The sequence below is a fragment of the Rhinolophus ferrumequinum genome, chromosome X (assembly GCF_004115265.2).
Source record: "Rhinolophus ferrumequinum isolate MPI-CBG mRhiFer1 chromosome X, mRhiFer1_v1.p, whole genome shotgun sequence".
NCBI classification, from domain to species: Eukaryota; Metazoa; Chordata; class Mammalia; order Chiroptera; family Rhinolophidae; genus Rhinolophus; species Rhinolophus ferrumequinum.
The window spans coordinates 86,656,511-86,674,902 of NC_046284.1; the positions used below are offsets into that span (position 1 = coordinate 86,656,511).

Here is an 18,392-nt window from a genome sequence, read left to right on the forward strand (position 1 = left end):
GGGCAATGTTGAGACCCAGTGGGAATGGTCCCTTCAAAATGGCCACTGAACAGGATTCCCTTCCTCAGTGTGAAGAATTAGAGGCTTATGTCCATACTACACATCTGTCTGCTCCACTCCACCTCACACTCCTTTCTCAGAGGTGAGTTGGCACCTACAGGAGGGGTCAGGTGGGGGGCGTTCAGTGCTTAAATGGCCTCCGATGCGGTAGCCATTCTATGGTGGGTGCTACAGCTCACTCTTCTCTGGGATGAGGCTGGAGGGATCCTGCTGGTGAGACAGCTGGGGTCACGATGGGAGGTGGCTAAGTCCAAGGGCAACACGGACACAGCAATTTTATCCTGCCAGGTTGGCCGGTTTGGGCCATGTACCACTTCTGCAGTTCTCCTCAGAGGACACTACAGGGGGCCTGTGAGCTGGTCCAGATAGTATCTTTATGCCCAGAAACCATGCATTTACCCACATGGATGCCTCTGTTCCAGGTGAACCCCACCCCCGCCCCCGGAACACCAGCTGCAGTGCAGCTCACGTCCACAAAAAGGTTTCCATCCTGGGCGGGGAGGTCAAACCACCGCCCCCGCCCGCCGTCCCCAAGAGACCGACACCGGTGTATGTGACGATGATGTGTGCTGACCTCCTGACAGAACTTGAGTAACTGCTTGACTTCTGTACCTCAGTTTCCCCATCTGAATCGAGATGACAACTCTTGTGTGAGACTGTTGTGAAGATTCAATGTGTAAAATGCTCTGGAAAATACTTGGTCCTGGGAATTGTGTGTGGCGCGCAGAGAGTGCGTCAAAAGCACTCAGAATAGCACCTGGCACACAGCTGACGCTCAACAAGCACTCAGAGCAGCATCTGTCACACCTCTGGCATTCAATAAGCACATAACCACACAGGCGTACGACTGGTGCTTAGTAAGTACGTGAAATAAAAACCCCACACTGCCGAGAAACACACTGGCACTTTATGTATACACAGAGAAAGATACAGGGTCTCAATAAGAAAATACACTCTTGTGTTCGGGTGTACCCCACCACCACCCATGCAGAACACCCCAGGTTGATAACAGAGGGAAGGCAACACCATAAATAGAGAATAGAAGGGAAGGTTAATGCTCTAAGGGGCAAACACAGGCAGGGTCACACTGCCGGGAGGAGACACCTCTTGTTCCCCAAGAAACAGCAACATGGCGGCACAGGAGAACAGTAGCCACAACTAAGCCTGCAACACCTGGCACTGGGGCACCTAACACCTTTAAGAGAATAGTTAAAGGGACGGTTAAGAGGATAAGGGTCGGAGGGGGGGCGGCTGGAGAGGGGAAAGAAGAGAACAGAGATAACTTCTGTTAACGTGGCAGGGCCAGGGCCTGCTCAGTTCACATCCATGAACTCGGTGTTGGGGGGCTGACCGCAGGCAGGAGGTGCTGGAGGGTCAGATAAGTCCGGCTGGGGATGCAGGCGACGCGCCACATCCTGGCGTTGGTAGAAGAGGACGTAGGCTGCCTTGGACTGTGGGGAAGGACAGGAGTTAGGGTGGATCGGGGCGGGGAGCGTCAGGAGAAGGGGAGAGGGTAGGACGCAAGTCAGACCTCAATCTGATTCTCAGTCACTGGCGAGACGCTGTTGTCATCAAAGTAGTGCCACTGGCCACTGTCCTTGTTGCAGGCAAATGTTGTGTCTGGAAGAGAGGGGGAGCTGTCCTTAACTACCTTCTGGCCCCTAAGAGGTGTCCAGGTTCAGTCTCTCACCCCTCCCACCCTGAGGCCCTCACCACAGGCTCACACAGCCACTCAGTCCCTGGCTACGTACCCCCCACCCCAGGGCATGCCCCTGCCACAGCCTGCCACCTACAGTGTCCATCACGCAGGCCCCCATAATGGTTGGACACCGCGATGAGATCGTATTTGTACAGCTCTGGGGCCGACTCGTTGTGCGGCTTGACAAACTCCGAGAAGTCCAGGTCCCTGTGGGTGGGGGGAGGTTAATACCAGCCTGTGCCCCTCCCCACTCCCTGCCTTACCCCCCCCAGCCAGCCTCCCATCCACAGACCGGAGAGGAAACTCCACAAGGGTGTCCAGCTTTTCGCGGGAGAACCTGGTGTAGGAAAAGCGCTTCAGGTGGATAATGAGCGTCTCCGGCAGCTTCCACAGGTCCAGCTTCTTGGTGGCCAGCTGGTGCTGCTTGCAGGAGGGGCAGAACCTGCAGACAGAGCCCGAGTCACTCCGGACACTTGCTGGGCATGCTCTGTACCAGGTGGCCTTTGTGGGTCCTGACCCGTCCAGATGCTGCTCTTATTTCCAGCCCGCTGGGCCCTCTAAGTTTGCTTTTTACATGTTAAAATCCCGCCTTTCATTCAAGTGCTCACCGATTGCCTTCTAGATACGCTTTTGTACTAGTGCTTCCGGCCATGAGATACTTGGCCCTCTCATTTTCTCTGCCTACTTCCGTCACCACCCACCTACCCACCAGGTAGTTACTAGCTGTACTGCTGACTCCTTTGGCGCTACTTTGTATTTCTGCTTCCTTTCTGCTCCACAGAGATGTTGCTCTGAGTTTTTTTTCTATTGCTCTTATTTCTGAGACCAGCTTTATCTTTTTGGTTATCTTTATGTTACGTTTACTCCGCAAGGATCTACTGAGTGCCTACTGCATACCCCCACACTGTTAAAATCAGTGAGAAGAGACACACAGTGAACTTACTCACGTCTTCACTCTCAAGGGGCTTACTCTAACAGAGCAGATAAATAATGATGCAAAAGGGGACCTAGCATGTGACATCCAGCGGTATTACTGAGCTAGAAAGAAAGTACTGCTCGGCCAGGAAGAAAAAGAGCCCTGGGAAGTGACAGCTGGGGGGGGGAGGGGGAAGCGACTTTTAACCCTGTTAGGAGCACATCTCTCTCTGATAAGGTGACAGTGGATCAGAGACCTGAGCAAAACAAAGGAGTCCTGCCAGAGAACTGGAAAAGAGCATTCCTGGGAGAAGGAACAGCCCAGGCCAAGGCTCTGACATGGTTAGGAGGTTGGTGGCCAGAGTGACAGGAGGGTTTGAGTGACGGGGAAGGGAGGTGTATTTAGATGTAATGGGGACCTGGGCAGGTGGTCCCACGTAACTGGAGCCACACAGGCCCCGGTCTGGTCCCTCACCAGGGATTTTCCTTCTCCAGGGTCTCCATAGTGGTGAAGAGCTCAATGCACTCTCGCAGCCGCACAGGAGCCTTCTTCAGCACATACCCGACGCAGTCATGCTTCACGTAGCCCTAGGGCCGGGAGGTGTGGATAAAAGGAGGCAGCGGTGAGTGGTTATCAGCATGGAGGACTTGGGGTGTGTGTGTGTAAAGAGTTGAAGGGGCGCCACTGCGAGTGCCCCCCCCCGGACCCTGTTTACCTCAGCCTCCACCTCGTTATAGTACCGCTTCTTCATCTCTGGCTCCCAGTCGATGGCAATGTATGGCTGGGCTGGGGGCGAAGGACGTGGTTATGTGCCCTGCCGCCAGGGAACCCCTCCCCCCGCCTCCCTCCCCCGCCGCCCAGCTGAAGGAGACACCTTGAGTATCCTCGTTAAAGTTCGAGCGGTCGCTGGTCCCGTTGGAGTTCACCGTCTGCAGGGTGAACAGGTGCTTGCGCCGTGCTCTCTGGGGCCAGTGAGATGGTCCAGGGGAGTTGTTCACGGGGGCGCGGCTCCCGCCTGCGACTCCAGAGCTGGGCCCAGCCTGCTCTGGCCCCGGGTTCTGGGAGCTGCCCCCAGCCACGTGTCCAGGCTTGGGGATGCTGTCCTTAGCTGCCACGTCTGCTAGGATAGGGTAGGACGTCACAGGTGCGCCTGTGTCAGCCCCAGGGGGTGAGTGGCAATGACCATCCAGGTGGACCCTGTGGGGGGGAGACCTACACAGATCCCCCCCCCACCCTCAGAAGCACTTGTACAGACCCTCATCCCTGTCCATCCTCTTCCTCACCTTTCTCATCGCCATCATCCTCATCATCCGAGCTGGGTCTGGTCACATAGCGTCTGTGGAGACACAAGAGACTCTTGGGGGGGCGGGTGCACAAGGCAGGGAGGGCAGAGCCCGGGATTCTACTCTGCTCACAATGGAAGCCACCCTAATGGTTGTTAGTGAGGAGCCCAGAAGGTCTCAGGAGACGACCCAGAAATGCATGAAGACGCAGCCTGACAGTTGGAGGGCCCGGGGTGCCACAGTTAAGGCGCGTGGACCTGAGGGGGGATAAGTCACTGGCTCACAGACACACATGTGCTGTCAGTTTCGGGCAGGGGAGGCCCCTGAGGAGTGGATTTGTAAGTGTGACGTGAGGGAGCCTAAGCCGGACAGCACAGAGCTGTTGGCCTCAGGGAGGACTCCGGATTTTAAGCCCACCATCAATCCGCTGGGAAGACTACAAGAGAGCAAGCCTCTCCGGGGAGGAGAGTTAAGCACAAGGAGAAGCTGTCTGTATTTCATTTGTTTGCTTCACCTCTGTATCCCCAGCACCTACGTCGGAGAAGCAGTGGCGAAGCCAGAGGTTGAGAGAAAGAAAAAGCCTACATGTTCCTCTCTGGCCATATTGTTCGAGCTGTCTGGTGGCCATGTGACGGAGGTGGCAGCCAAGCAGCCACACTCCCAGGTGTGAGCTCAGACTTACGAGAGGCGGTACAGCAGGATGTGGTACAGGGAGTCCCAGGAGAGCCGGTCCCGGGGCACTGACACCAGCAGGGGGTGTCCGAACAGCATCAGGCCATAGTAGGAGTTGTTGTAGTCCCGGGCTGGGGTGCGCTCACGCAAGTAGATAGGGAGCACCACGTCCTCTCTGGAGTTCTCGCAGATTGCAGACCTGCCTGACACTTCATATCTGGGGGGGTGGACATCAGGTCACGCCTGATCAGGACACCTCAAAGCTCTGAGACTCCACCCCAGTTGCTCCATCCACTCACCCCTCGCAGCCTGAAAATATTTTTTAAAAGGATCTGAGAGTCACCCCGTGTTCTGTGCTTTTGCAAGCTGTTAGATGATTTACACGGCACGTTCTTTATGTGAGGTGTTATAAAGTACTTTGCAGCTATAAAGCACTTATGGGGTGAACAAAACCCTTTAGGAACAAAGGGATTTAAAACCATTTTGCTTTTGGAAAACACTGCTTGGTTGACAAAGAACTTTTCTACTCGTGAAGCACTTTCTATTTTAGTTACTCAAAGACTTCCAAAGCCCCTGCCCTGCTAAGGTACACGGCTGAAGCCCTGTACAGGGCAGATACCCTGTCAACTGGGAGAGGGGAGAGGGAGAGTGGTTAAGCAAAGAGGTTCCTGAGGAACCCCGACCTCCCCAGTCCCTTCACTCACATGAAGATATCGTCTCGGTCCAAGATGCCGCTCAGAGACTCCTCCAGCTGGTAGATCTTATAGAAGCGGTGACTGAAAACATCGGCCACCATCATCTGGGAACAGGATGCCGAGAAGGGACGGGCTGGTCAGTCTCCAAGGTCTCCTCAGGCCCTTCCGCCCCCCTGCCCCTGAATCCCACCCTCCTTCCATCCAGAGCCTTACCCTTTCTGGTGAGACACCAGTGTGTTTGGCCAGGGCCACACAAAGATCCGAGATTTTGCCTTTCTTGGGAACCACGAGCCGGTGCTGAGGGAGACAAGTGTCCACAAAAGAGAATGAGGGCATGCAGCTGAGTTAGTGCAGGAACCCTGAGGCATGGAGGGATAATCAAACTAGCTCTATGTGTCCCTCGTGTCCCCAATGTCACTATGCCCCGTACCTGCTCTGGTTTGCGGCGGGGGTCCATGGAGACAAAGAAGACCTCCATGACCCTCTTGTGGCTGACAGGCAGCGGGACACTGAGGTAGCAGAAGGGGTCGAAGGTCACAGACACATTGCCACAATCAGGGCACACCAGCGTGGACTTAAAGAGGCCGTGGAAAGTGTCCACAATCACAGAATCGTTCCGCCGCTTGTGGTTCTGCCAAGCCTCCTGAGCCACCTCCTGTTGACAGTGTCATGGTAGGTGGTGGGGCCTGCCCAGGGCAGGGAGGACCATGTTTTGGGGTGGATGTGCATGGGGTTCGCGTTAAGGTGAGGGCCACTGGTCCAGTCCGGAGGTGGAGTTACAGCGAGCGCGGTCTGGGTACTGTGCTCACTGGCAGGCTTGGGGTTTATTTTGGGCAGCAGGCTGCGTGGGGCAGGGTGACTGAGGTGGGTGTGGAGGCAGATGTCGTGTTGGAGTCAAGGCTGGGACCGAGGCTGGAGGTGAGGGCGGGGGCAGGGTGGGGTACGGGATAGCCCAGGGGGGCCAGAGAATCCCCGAGGCAGAGGCCCTAGAGGCTTTAATGGGGCTTTCAGGAGCACCTACGTGATCTGGCCTCCCGGCGGCATCGCACAACTCCACATATTCCTTCTTTTTGACACGATTGAGGTCCTCATGCAGCCCATCCAGGAGGAATGACAGCAGCTCCTGTGAGTCATGCTGCTGGTAGCCCAGAAACTGGGATGCAAAGTGGCCGACCTTGGTCTGAGAAGATGGGCAGGGCCATTAGCACAAGAGGGAGTGAGGAGAGTCAAGAGCAGTGGGGGAGCGGGCTAGGGGCAGCCCAGGGCTGAGTCACACCTTGAACATTTGGGGCACGATGGAGCGGTGGTGGCCAGACCAAGCCTGCTTCACCAGGTCCGCATAGGCCTCTGCGATCTCCCCCTTCATGCCCAGCGGGTTGCAGAAGTTGAGCTCCTCCAGGTAGCGGTTTTTGAGGAAGTACTCGGTGAGCTGTGGCACATTGCTGAGGCACTGCAGGGCCAGGGCAATGAGGTGGAGAAGAGGAGAGAAAGGTGACCAAGGTGGGGATAGAAAAGGAAGTGAGGAGGAAGGGGGAAGAAAGAGAGAAGGGGCAGAGGGATGGGGGAAAGAAAGGTGCAGGAATGGGAGAGAGAATACAGCAGTATTTCAGGAGAAGAAAGAACAACATGGTGACAAGAGGGAGAAGAAAAGGGAAAGCGGGGGCCAGTAGAGAAGGTAGTGAAGTTTCAGGAAGGAACACGGGCATGTGAAGTCAGCCTTGTGGGGACCTAGCTTCCAACCTGACCCCTTGCCCTGCAGGCCCTCTGGCTCTGCCCCAACCCCCACTGCTCGATGGCCACCCCCGCGGCTGTGCCAGTCACAGCCCTAACGGCCCTACCTGCAGGGCTGAGTTCATGAAGCAAGTGTTGCCCAGGTTGGTGAGACCACAGATGCCTGGCTGGCCCTGGAAGTCCTCATCCTCCTTCGATGCTTTGTTCCTGGGGTGGATGAGAAACTATCAGCCGAGCACGTATTCCATGCGGGGGAATTGTGTTCACGGGCGCCATCGTGCTGCCTGCTGTGGGGCCCGGCTCTGGACCAGACACCTCAGGGGCTTACCCAGCTTGCGGCTGTGTGCTGGGCCAAGTGCCATCCTTGCTTCGGGTCTCCATGACCACCAACTGGTGGGAGGAAGAGACAGGAAAGTGGGACAGGCATTCGTGGAGGGCCTAGCTCACTTCCCCCAGCCTGAGCACTGCTGGAGAGCAGAAAAGCCCTCCCCACCCTTACCTGCCCAGACTTGAGAGCAGCGTCAAGCACTGTGACACGTGTGTTGCACAACCTCTCAAAAGATCCCTGTGAGTTCTTGACCCAGAGTCGTGTCTCTTTCTCAGGGCGGACCAGAAACTTCTCTCGAGCGGTACGCAAAACGAGGTCTGCGGAGGGTGAAAGAACACATTCAAGGTCGTCCTGGGGCCCTGAATAATCGACCCCTCTCAGCACCAGGCCCCCCGCCCCCCCCCAGACCTTGCACACTTGGTCAACACCTCGTGTCCCTGATGAACCCACAACAGCTGAGCCACACCCAGGACTGGAACCCGTCCAGCAAAGCCGCTGCAACCCGGCTCACGTACCCCTGGGGCTCCAGAGAACACCTCGGGGCCTCCACCTAACTTGACCAAGGCCTTCTCAGTCTACCGCAGCCGAACCCCATGCATTCTTAGGTCATCGAGCTGTGACCCGTGGCTGGGAAACGCCAACTCGTTTGTGACGCTTAGACTCACCAATAGAATCTATTTGGCTGAATTGAGCACTGTGGGGTGTGCCCATATCACTGTGCTGGACAAGCAGCAGTTCTACTGGGTACACTTCAACCTTCTGGGTGCCACGCAGCTCTACAACCTAGAAGGGAAGAAGGGCGCACACACAGGTGTCCCCACACAGCATACACTGACGCAGCACAACGGCCTGAGATCAGAGGAGCATATACACAGGCAAACACACACGGGGGACACACCGAGATACCTGAGTAATGACCTATGAGGGGAGAGGAGTGCAGACACAGATATGTCTACACAGCGTCTATGGCGACACACGAACACACAGGTCTGGACCCACCTGGGGCCGATAAGGCCTTCCTCCTACGCCACGCTCCACACAATCTACCCCCCAGCACCCTTCCCACCCACCATACCTTGCGTTCAATGGGCGGCTGGCCCTGCTCTAGACCATACAAGCCGACCAGGAAATGCCAAGCAGCCGAGGGCAGCAGCACATAGTCCTCACCTTCCACCAATCCCTTCTTGAGGCACCAGTTTATCTGGTCTGCGGGGGACGGGGGAGGTGGGATAGAAGAATCAGGGAAGGCAAGTGATGCGCCAGCTGGCCATCCCACCAATGACCCAGCACAAAGAAGGGGCTTACGATCCTTTGTAGGAACAGAAGGGACAAGAGCTCCGGGGCTAGGCTGAAGTGGGGAGGCAGAGGCCCGGTACCTTCAAAGAGCTTAGCATTGTTGATGCAGCCAGGGAAGGTGCTCGAGTCCTGCGCTCCTCCCTGCACGTACACTTCCCACTGTCTGTACCAGTGCTGCTCCACAAGGAACCTGGACCAGACAGGTCACGGGTGTCACATGGTTACCTGGGGCTTAGTTTTACCCCTTCCCAAGGTTATGAGACTGAAAGTATCAACACATTATAAGTCAAGTTTCATGTACACCTAAAACTGACAATGTTATGTGCCAATTATCAATTAGAAAAAGCAACTCTTTCCAGAATTCAACACGAAAAAGTTTCAGCATCATCTAAAAATAAGTCAGGTGCAAAACTTAATTCACTGAAACTCAGATTTGGATAGATTACCTAACTTCTTAGAATACTAAAAAAGATTTGATTAAGAGCAGAAAATGTGCTCAATAAAGGGGAAAAAACCCACACCCACAGCGCCACGGAGCGTGAGGTTTTATTATAGAATACCTCACTCACTTGCATTAGTCTGTGGTATAACAGTTCAATTAAGACTCAAAATATCGGTTATTTGCAGCTAATGTTATAAAGCTTTAGCCACTCGTTAAGTGTGCAGGGCTTGTATGAAGGACTACAAATGGAGGCAAAAATCTTCAGCTAAGAAATGGATTATTAAATTCTGAAATCTGCTCAGAAACAGGAAAGAATTTAAAATACTAAAATCGTAAGGTTTACCTTCAAAGACTGCGTACTGCCATGTTTCATCATTTTTATATTTAGCATTTATTTTGGCTTTATATAAATTTCTGAGCTCATGTTGACTAGCTCACTCTTAAAAAATTGTGGCAAAAAAACACAACACAAAATGTACCATCTGAACCATTTTTAAGTGTACAGCTTGCCTGGCTCTCTTTTAAAGGAGAAACTTTTACATGTACTACTAGGATAAACATTTAGGACTGCTGAAATCTGTCTTTGTAAAATGTCATGAGAAATTCTCAAGTCTGGAAAAATAACTGACATATATTAAGTGCTAAATGAATGTTAGCTGTTACTGTTCGATCCCAGGGATTCAACATAAAAGCTCACATACACACAGATGTACAATCCCTGTCCCACGCACAAACTGCTCTGCTATGCATTTTTTGGCACATAGAAGGCTGTACTAAATACAGAGGGTGCAAAAAAAAATGTATACACATTTTAAGGGAAAAACTCTATTAAAATTGTAATACTCAATATTTACCGGTAACAAAAGATGCATACAAGTCATGTGTATACATTTTCTGTCACCCCGCCCCCCCCCGTACAACTCCAAAATTGATGAAAAATATGGAATATAGTATTGGTTACTTTTCCAGCAATTTAACCCAATAAAAGGGATTCTTTTAAAACGGATTTTCTTTTGTTTATAGTTTATAAAAGGATTATTAGCAAGATGGTGGGGGGGGTGGAGGAATAGAAAAACCTTGCAATTGTCACAAGCAGCCTGAATAGGCAGATTTCTGTGGGTTTTTTTGGGGGGGCTGCACTGATCCCCACAGATCCTGCACTTCACTCATGGCATGGACATACACTCTCCCCACTCTGGTGGTTCATGCCACACACCTTCCATCACTCATCCAGAAGACCCCAACACTGACCCTTCACCCCCCTTCATGGTTCTTACTGCTTCCATCGACAGTCTAGGAGGTTAATTTATTCAGGTAAGCTAATGTATCCTCAATGGGGCATTCAATGCGAAAGAAGCATTGTTCAATTTTTTTTAAAGCAGATTTTTAAGGAATTAACATTAAAATCACTCCTTATAGCTGGTAAGCAAAACAAACAGACCTGGCTACAACCTGAATTTCTGAAGGCTCCATAGAAGACTGAAGGTTCATAAACAAATTACAACCATAATTCGGAAGACACTTGAAAAGCACCTGCATTGTTATATTCACTCCTATATTCACTTCTATATACTGGCTACAATAAATTCATTTACGAGGGAATGCTATCCTAAATGAATTTATTATTGTTGCCAGTACATAGAAGTACAACTGATCTTGCTGAAGTCACTTATGTTTACTTACGCTTCCTCAAACTTGTTAAAATGCTATAAAGTGTATGTTTATGGAAATAAGTTACTGAACAATATTTTCTGTCCCGTAGTAGTTTTCGCTTGTGTCTGGAGAAAAGAAAATTGGTTATTTTGGTTAAGATAATTTACGTAATTGGTTAATTATATTAGATACAATTACAGAGAGATAAAAACAGATATAAATTAAGAGATGGTTTCCTGCTTGTTTATTAAAAGGTGGTTAGCTTGTTCAGACGGCAAATAGGACATTGTTTCAAATTTATTATTTATATATCTGCATAAACCTAAATACATATATAAAGGCATATAAATAAATCCTTTCCTGTAAATTGTTACACGAATAACAAATCAAAAGAAGGAAAATTAGAATTTGGGCTTTTTTCTGTAAAATGACCACATTAATTTATGCCCAAATTAGAAGTTCTTTTTTCGTCACCAAATTATTGTTAACTCTTGGTGTTTTCTGAGATCCTCTTCACTCATTTAAAAAATACCTTAACCCATGTAAAAGAGATTCCTTGCTTTAAAAATAAAAGTTAAGCTCTTAATAATCTTTGCCGTTTATCACTGTGGTTTTACAAAGTTGACTACATTTCTTGTCTTTACTTCAACTTATATCTTGTCTTTTCTAACAACTATGCTTTTCTTGTTGTCGTTTTATTTAAAACAGACAAAACAAAAGAGAACCCCAACAACTATTCTTGATTTATCTTTCCAAAATTCAGGCTCCAAATTCAGAATAACACTATTAAAATGGTCTTTTATCCCTAAACTATCTCTGGGATAGTTTTGGTAGCTACTTCCCCCTCTAAAAGGAATGATAATAGGCATATAATTAGGTTTACCTAAAATGATCCAAATTTTAATTAGGTTTTTTTTAATAAAAGCCCTTTCATCTTTCAAACTTAGTATTTAAAACATGACAAAATGAAATAGTTCATCTTCCTAGGTTGATTATGGTTACATATATAATTAGATATGCTAATATCTTTCAATAACTGCATACTTTTCAAACTAAAACGCATACTACCCATGTTCAAGCAACAAGACTGGTACAGTAACTCTCTACCAAAAGATTCCCCCCTCCAGGATTCTAGATTCAGAAACGCTTTTCCCTTTTTGGTTCGTAAAAAGTCTGAACAAGCACTAGGAATACTGACTCAGTTACAAAAGATTTGTCAGAGACCTATTGTTTTAGTCTTTCATTAGATCCAGTCGCTAAGGCATATCCTATGTTGTTAAGAGCTTACAGCAGTGATCCCCAAAGAAACATGTGAAAATTTCAGTTCAGTTCTAGGGTCTTCATTAAATTAATGGTTCCCCGTGCTGTGCGGCTTTCTACATCGACAGAAAACCTGCAATATTTCTAGGCTAGTCCTTAACCTTCAATGAAACCTAACTGTTGCTTTCCCTTTACACATCATTATCCATTCTGCAACACTGAACCCAACCATCCTCCTTCTCACCTGAACAAAGAAGCCCATACTTGCTTACCTCTGGTTAGGAAACTACCCCACACCCTGCACAGACCTAGAGACTCCCTCCACTTTCCCTAATTACGTTTGTAGATGGTTCATCCTCAAAAAGAAACACTACAATTTTTCGAAGAAGCTATACTAGCCTAGATTGGAATTTACTCTTAAAATATTAGCTTCTCCTAGAAATTAAATCAATTGCCCTTACCCAGATCTACCAGCTGACAAAAGACAGAAGGTGCAAATATTAATATTGATACGAGGTATATGATTTTGGGGTTAGTTCATGACTTCAAAATGCTTTAAACACAAATTTCCTGACCACTGTAGCAAACCCCTAGAAAATAGGCGGCAAATTAAAGAACCTTGAGATGCTTTGCTCTTACCTAAATAGATAAGCATATAAAAAAATGGAGTTAAGGAAAAACGCTTCTTGATATTATCCACAGTAGCAGAGATAAACTGGCTTCAATACTGAACCAACATTGGTGGGTTAACTTTTTTACTGATATAACACACAAAAAATTAAATTAACAGAAAACGAACCATTTTAAAAACGAACAATTCAGTGGCATTTAGTACATTCACAATGTTGTGCCACCACAACCTCTATTTAGTTCCAAAACATTTTCAATCCCCCCGAAAAGGAAACCCTGAACACCTCTAAACGGGCCATAAAGACGTTCCAGTTATTGTTGTTTATTCTCAGGATGGACTGAGGCTTTTCCTTGGAGAGCCATAGCTTAACGGTGTAAAAAAGTGTTTGGTTCCGTATTGCGGATTTAGGGAATCTCAACCGTGTCTCTCCAGTAACAGGAATATATATATTTTACCAGTTCCGTGATTAAAGATCTCTGTAAGATGGGCAGACCTCCCTGTAAAGGCCATGAGGTGGGAGCCCGCTCGTGGCCTTAGAGGAACAGCAAGAGTCCAATATGGCCGGTTGGAGAAGGTGAGGGGGAGGGTAATCAGATCTGAGGAGAAATCAGAGCTGGGGACCAGCCTCACAATCATAAAGCCTTGCAAGCCACTAACAATTTTACCATTTACACTGCAAGAGGTGGGAAGCTGCTAAAATGTTTTGAGGTACAGATGGACATAGATTATGTTTTTGAAAGAATTACTGTGCATGGAAAGAGAAAAATAGTACCTTTACCGTGGAGAAACCGAGCAGATATCACCTTCACTACGTGATCAAGGCTAACGTCACAAACGACGTCATGTGGATACCATGTACCACCTGATACAATGTACACGGTATACATCCAATATGGTTTCATATATATTCTCCAGGAAAATTAAAGCTTAGACCACAAACACTATTTTTGGATGCATACAGTGGTGGAAAAACATTTACCAAAATTAAAAATTCAGGATAACAGTTTCCTGAATTTTCATCTGGGAGGGGCACAGAAGGCTTTCTTAAGGTAACCGTCTGAATCTTAACCCGAGTGGTGAATTCACAAATTTTTGTTTTATTGTTCTTTGTTTTTTTTTTTTTACTTTGAAACAGACTCCGAATAACTGCAAAAGTAATACAAAGACTTCACGGATGCCCGCCATCCAGAAGACCAAATTTAACATTTTACCCATTTGCTCGACCATTGTTTCTTTAAATACAGTTTTATATACCCTATTTTTTCAACCATTTGAGAGTAAGCTGATGATTCTTTACCCCTAAATATTCCGGCATGTTCTTCCTTCAAACAAAGATATTCTCTTTCACAACCACAACACAATTACCAAAAGCCAGAAATTAGCGGTCCTAATATCGAATCTACAGACCTAGTCAAATTTCACCAGTTTTCCCATTAACATCTTTTACAGTAAAGAAGAGAAAATTAATTTTATGAGGAAAAAAAGCCTCATTTTTCAATTATTTATTTTTTCTGCTCCGGGATCCAATCCAGGATCGCACGTTTCATTTAGTTACCATTAACTTGTTAAATCCCATTAATTCCTTCAATCTGGAACAGTTCATCTTTTGTCTTTCACGACCTTGAAATTTTTGAATAGCCGTTTATTCAAAACGGCCGTTTACTTTTATAGAATGTCCATCGATTTGGGCTACGTTAAACGTTTTATACAATTTGCTTAAGGCTTACGTATTTCATAATTTAAAAAAGGAGATACAATTCGGCAAAAAAGAAACTGAACTCAGAAACAGTAGATTTCACGCACTGGTTAGCCATGAAATCAGTAAAAAACAACCCTATTTATCGAGATACTCATTAACATTTTAAAAATAGCGCTTTTTTTTCCCTGAAGACAAAAAAATAACAGTACTAAAACAGAAACCAAATATAACATCGAAGGTCCCTCCCGCGCCAATCACCTGCACTTTCTTCCGACCTGGGAAGGCCTCGTCCGAAAGCAAAAACCTCGCCGCGTCACAAACTTCGCTCACTCGCCGGCGCCATTTTCTGCTTCACTAGCAACACCTCCCCTCTGCCGCAGTCTTTCCTTAGCCTCAGGACACGCCCCTCGGCGCACGTCACGTACTTCGTTACCAGGCGCGAGCCCCGCTCTCCCGCCCACAGCTCGGATTTCGCTCTTCTCCCTGACGTCACCGCCTTGCCTCGTTCTCAGGCTCCGTGGAGCAACCGCCCCCGCCCCCAGATTTACGTGACTCCACGCAAACCACGCCCCCAACCGCCGCCGGACCGCCTCCTTCCCAGGTTCCAAGTTCCTCTACGGAGGACCAGGCCCACCCCCAAGGCCGTTTCTTATCAGGCCCCGCCCCCTACCTCTCCATAACAAACCCCATCTGGTTCTCAGGCTTTAGGCTCCACCCCCGGGCCACGCCTCTTTCCCAGACCAAGCGATCACTCACAGGCACTTCCCCGCCCCTCTGCCCCGCTCGTTCTCCGTCCCACAGGCCACAGGCCACACCCCCGCCCCCACCGAACTGCGGACCTGGGCGCCAAGTTCTCCACCATCACCAACACCCCCACTATCCCTTTAGCCAAGGCTCCGCTTGCAGCCCAGTCTTACCAGCTTTCGCCGGCCCGTAGTGGACGCTCTCGCCCACTCTCGACGTTCTCAATCTGGCGCCGCTGGCTCTCTAGGCCCGGCACCGCTTCGCGCTGTGGCTCTGGGTCCTCGGCCGTAGCCGAAGGATTCGCTGCGACCGCCGCCATCGCCGTTCGTCCTCCTCTTACAGCCCTCGCAGGGGCATAGAGGAGTCCCCCTCAATTGGCACTTCCGGATTCTGGCCCGGAAACGGAAGCGGAGCCCCCCAACTAGCCGGGGGCTCCTACAATCTTGGAAATGGGCACCACGGTGGGACACGTCCAAGCGCTAGGCCGGCATTGGACCGTGGGTGGTGATGTTTCAGACTAATAGGCGGGGTAAAACCTCCAGTTGGGAGCTAAGAGAGACAAAGGTGCCTTGTGGGATCCTAACGCCATGTTGAGTCCCTGCAAATGGTTGTGTGGAGGGTGGAGGCAGAGGTCCCCGAGGTAGACGAGGACATACTGGGGAGTGCTCGAGGACACACAAAGGTACCAGGTCTTTTCGGTTCTCTGCTGGGGACCGCGGGTCCCTACCCTGGGAGCGGCGTTTTTGTTAGCCGGACCAGGATGCCCTTCTTTCAATGCACTACACTTCTCGTCTATCAAAATCCAATGCGAAAGAGGTCACCACCTCCACAGCGCCACCCAGGCCTGCGGACTGCTTCCCTGTCTGAACTAGGTTTGTTCTCTCCATAACCGTGTTGAATGGAAGTCAGCCCCAGGCCCTGTGTATTTATCGGAGTTACAGCAATGATAACTAGTAACAGCCTTAAGTGCTTTATTGCAGTAAATGGTAGCCTTAGGCAGCAGATATCAGTCGCCCATGGGCAACAGTGGAGCAAGCTGAGGACCAGAAATGTTACTTCACTTTGCTCCAGCCAGTAAGTGGCTGAGCTGTGGTTTGAATAAAGGAATTCCAGTTCGAGCTGTGACCTTAAACACCAGGCTGGAGATACTTAAACTGTGTTCCTAGGCTTCAATCCGTTCAGGAGGCCCTTTAGGGGGTTCACAAAGTCAAAAATAGTTTCATAATACTTTTTTTATTGTCATTCTCTCTTGCACGTGTGGTGGAAGTTTTCAGAGGCTTTGTGACAAAAGCAAAAGCTTTCTGGCTGTCCTCAACTTTAAAGAATATAAAAGGCTTGAGACCAAAAGTTTCAGAACCGTTACACTAGGCCAGGGTTTCTCAATCTCCGCACTGTTGGCATTTCTGTTTTGGGAAGTAGTGCAGGATGTTGCACTGCATCCCTGGCCTCTTCCCACTATACATACCGTTAGCGCCTCCCAGTTGGGACAACCAAAAGTGTCTCCAGACATTGCCAAAAGTCCCCTGGGGGCAGGGCAGGATTATCTCCGATTCAGAATCATTGCACTAGGTTATGCCATTCTTTTCTCTGCTAGGGCTCCCCACCCTCCCTATTGGTGATAACAGTAGTATCTCCCTCTGGTTCCCTGCATCTACATACTTGTATTTTGGTTATCCCCATCTGACCATCCCACAAACTCCCCAGGACAGGCTCACGATCCTGGGTCTGTTTCAGTGACTTCTTTCACTTCACCACCCCGTCCCACAGGCAAGAACACACCTCGCCTCTCCACACCTCTAGGCCCATGCATGCACACAGGTCCCTGGGCCTGGAGTGTCCAGAATACCTTCTCTGTGCACAATTTCAACCCGCCCCACATACACGATCTCATAATTTACCTCTGTGGGGCAGGGGTTGTCTTTATTACTGATTCCAGACCCCAGCCCAGACCTGGCACGGATGAGGGTAACAACTCAGCTGCATAATCTCTGAGGAAGAAAAGGGAGCAGCCCTTTCACCTGGGGGTCCCCATAGCGGCATTCAGGTTGGGTTTGGCACATAGCACATTGCTCATTGCTTTTCAAGCCCAGCTGCTCTCCCATTGCCCCTCTGCAGACTCCTCCTCCCCATTTACCTGGGTGGCCAGTCCTTCCTACAGTCCAAAAGGTTTCCCTCCCCAGGGCTGGACTCATTCTCTGCACCTTCCAGAAGCCCACCTCTGCCCACACCGGTGACCCTACCACTTCCCAGAGCAGTTGTGTGAATTCTAGCCTTTCTAAGGCTGGCCTGGCAATCTTGTCCCCCTTTGCAAGGTCTTCATTTTTCCAGCCTCCCTTGCTCCAGGAAGGGGGACAACTTCCTTATCTTGTTCTAGCCAAGAGATGGCACAGGAAGTTGCAGCCCTATTTGTTACAAGGAAACAGACAGGGAGGGAGGGTGCCCTGTTTTGCCTGCTTGCTTTCCCACCTCTGGGGCCATGACAGCCATCACGGAACCGTGAGGCTGCAAGCTGAGATATAACCAAAGTGCATACAGGAACACAGTGTAATGATTAGAGGCCCTTGGGCCCCTGCCGCTGGATTTCCGTAACCAGCATAGTTAGACTTGCTATTACCTGCACTGTTTACCTGGCCTTGCCCACCCCATCTCTTCTGCTTGGAAGTCGATTCTTGGCTTTGCCCAAAACGGTGGGACAGGGGCTAGAACTCTCAGGACAAAGAGAATGAAAGCCTCGGCTACCCTCACACTTTAGGCAAAGTCCCAGGTTGTGCCATTCGACCTGTGGCCTCTCACAAATGACTGCATCCTTCCCAGGGTTATCTCACCCACGTCTCACCGTGGTTTTCATTACTTCCTAGACACTAATGATCCAAACTTCAAGTTCCATTGATGGACTCACTCCTGATTTTAATCCATGTATTATAGGATTCCCCTACCCCCTCAGTGGTCCAAAATCCATCCTCTTCTCATATTCCTTCTCCAACTGGCCTGCCTTATGGTGTCCCAGTGAGACACGTGGTGGTCATACTGGGCCTTGCTGCCTCATCTCCCCACCTCCTGGTTTTGTGGGCCTTTCATGTATTTTCCAAACAGCCTCCCTACACCTTCCCGTCTCTACCCTCTAGCTGGCTTCCTCATATTCTTGGGTAAATCCAACTCCTCTGTCTGCTTGATTCTTAGCCCATCCTCTATCCAGCCTGCCTTACCTGCTTCAGTGTTCCACCGGTGTGTGTGCAAACCCTGATGCTTTTTTCATAGCTGTGACGTGTCCCTGGCCCACTCC

General features: G+C 49.5%; 1 protein-coding gene across 10 annotated transcripts; it reads right to left on the minus strand.

Moving 5' to 3' along the window:
• Window positions 1–945: 945 nt before the first annotated feature.
• On the minus strand, window positions 946–15,476 carry USP11 (ubiquitin specific peptidase 11). Of its 10 annotated transcripts, none has more exons than XM_033105409.1 (21): window positions 15,283–15,476; window positions 8,761–8,870; window positions 8,460–8,590; window positions 8,050–8,167; window positions 7,556–7,701; window positions 7,385–7,446; window positions 7,164–7,263; window positions 6,602–6,775; window positions 6,347–6,505; window positions 5,756–5,980; window positions 5,539–5,622; window positions 5,335–5,429; window positions 4,641–4,847; window positions 3,959–4,011; window positions 3,550–3,825; window positions 3,391–3,461; window positions 3,150–3,262; window positions 2,052–2,201; window positions 1,854–1,966; window positions 1,592–1,680; window positions 946–1,511 (listed from the first exon to the last, which is right to left on the minus strand). In XM_033105409.1, the coding sequence occupies exons 1-21, from the start codon at window positions 15,426–15,428 to the stop codon at window positions 1,374–1,376; spliced, it is 2,760 nt and encodes a 919-aa protein (XP_032961300.1). In that variant the 5' UTR covers window positions 15,429–15,476; the 3' UTR covers window positions 946–1,373. The 10 variants fall into 10 exon arrangements, with proteins under 10 accessions (XP_032961300.1, XP_032961308.1, XP_032961343.1 ...); XM_033105417.1 differs by having other exon boundaries at window positions 3,550–3,792; window positions 15,283–15,474; XM_033105452.1 differs by lacking the exon at window positions 15,283–15,476 and adding an exon at window positions 14,624–14,735.
• Between the last annotated feature and the right edge of the window lie 2,916 nt (window positions 15,477–18,392).

Coding starts and splice junctions, on each gene's coding strand:
- USP11 (XM_033105409.1), bottom strand. CDS start 15,428: ATGGCGGCGGTCGCAGCGAATCCTTCGGCTACGGCCGAGGACCCAGAG. Junction 5,623..5,755: donor CCCGCCGCAAACCAGAGCAG/GTACGGGGCATA, acceptor TGTCTCCCTCAG/CACCGGCTCGTGGTTCCCAA. Junction 1,512..1,591: donor TGACTGAGAATCAGATTGAG/GTCTGACTTGCG, acceptor CCTTCCCCACAG/TCCAAGGCAGCCTACGTCCT.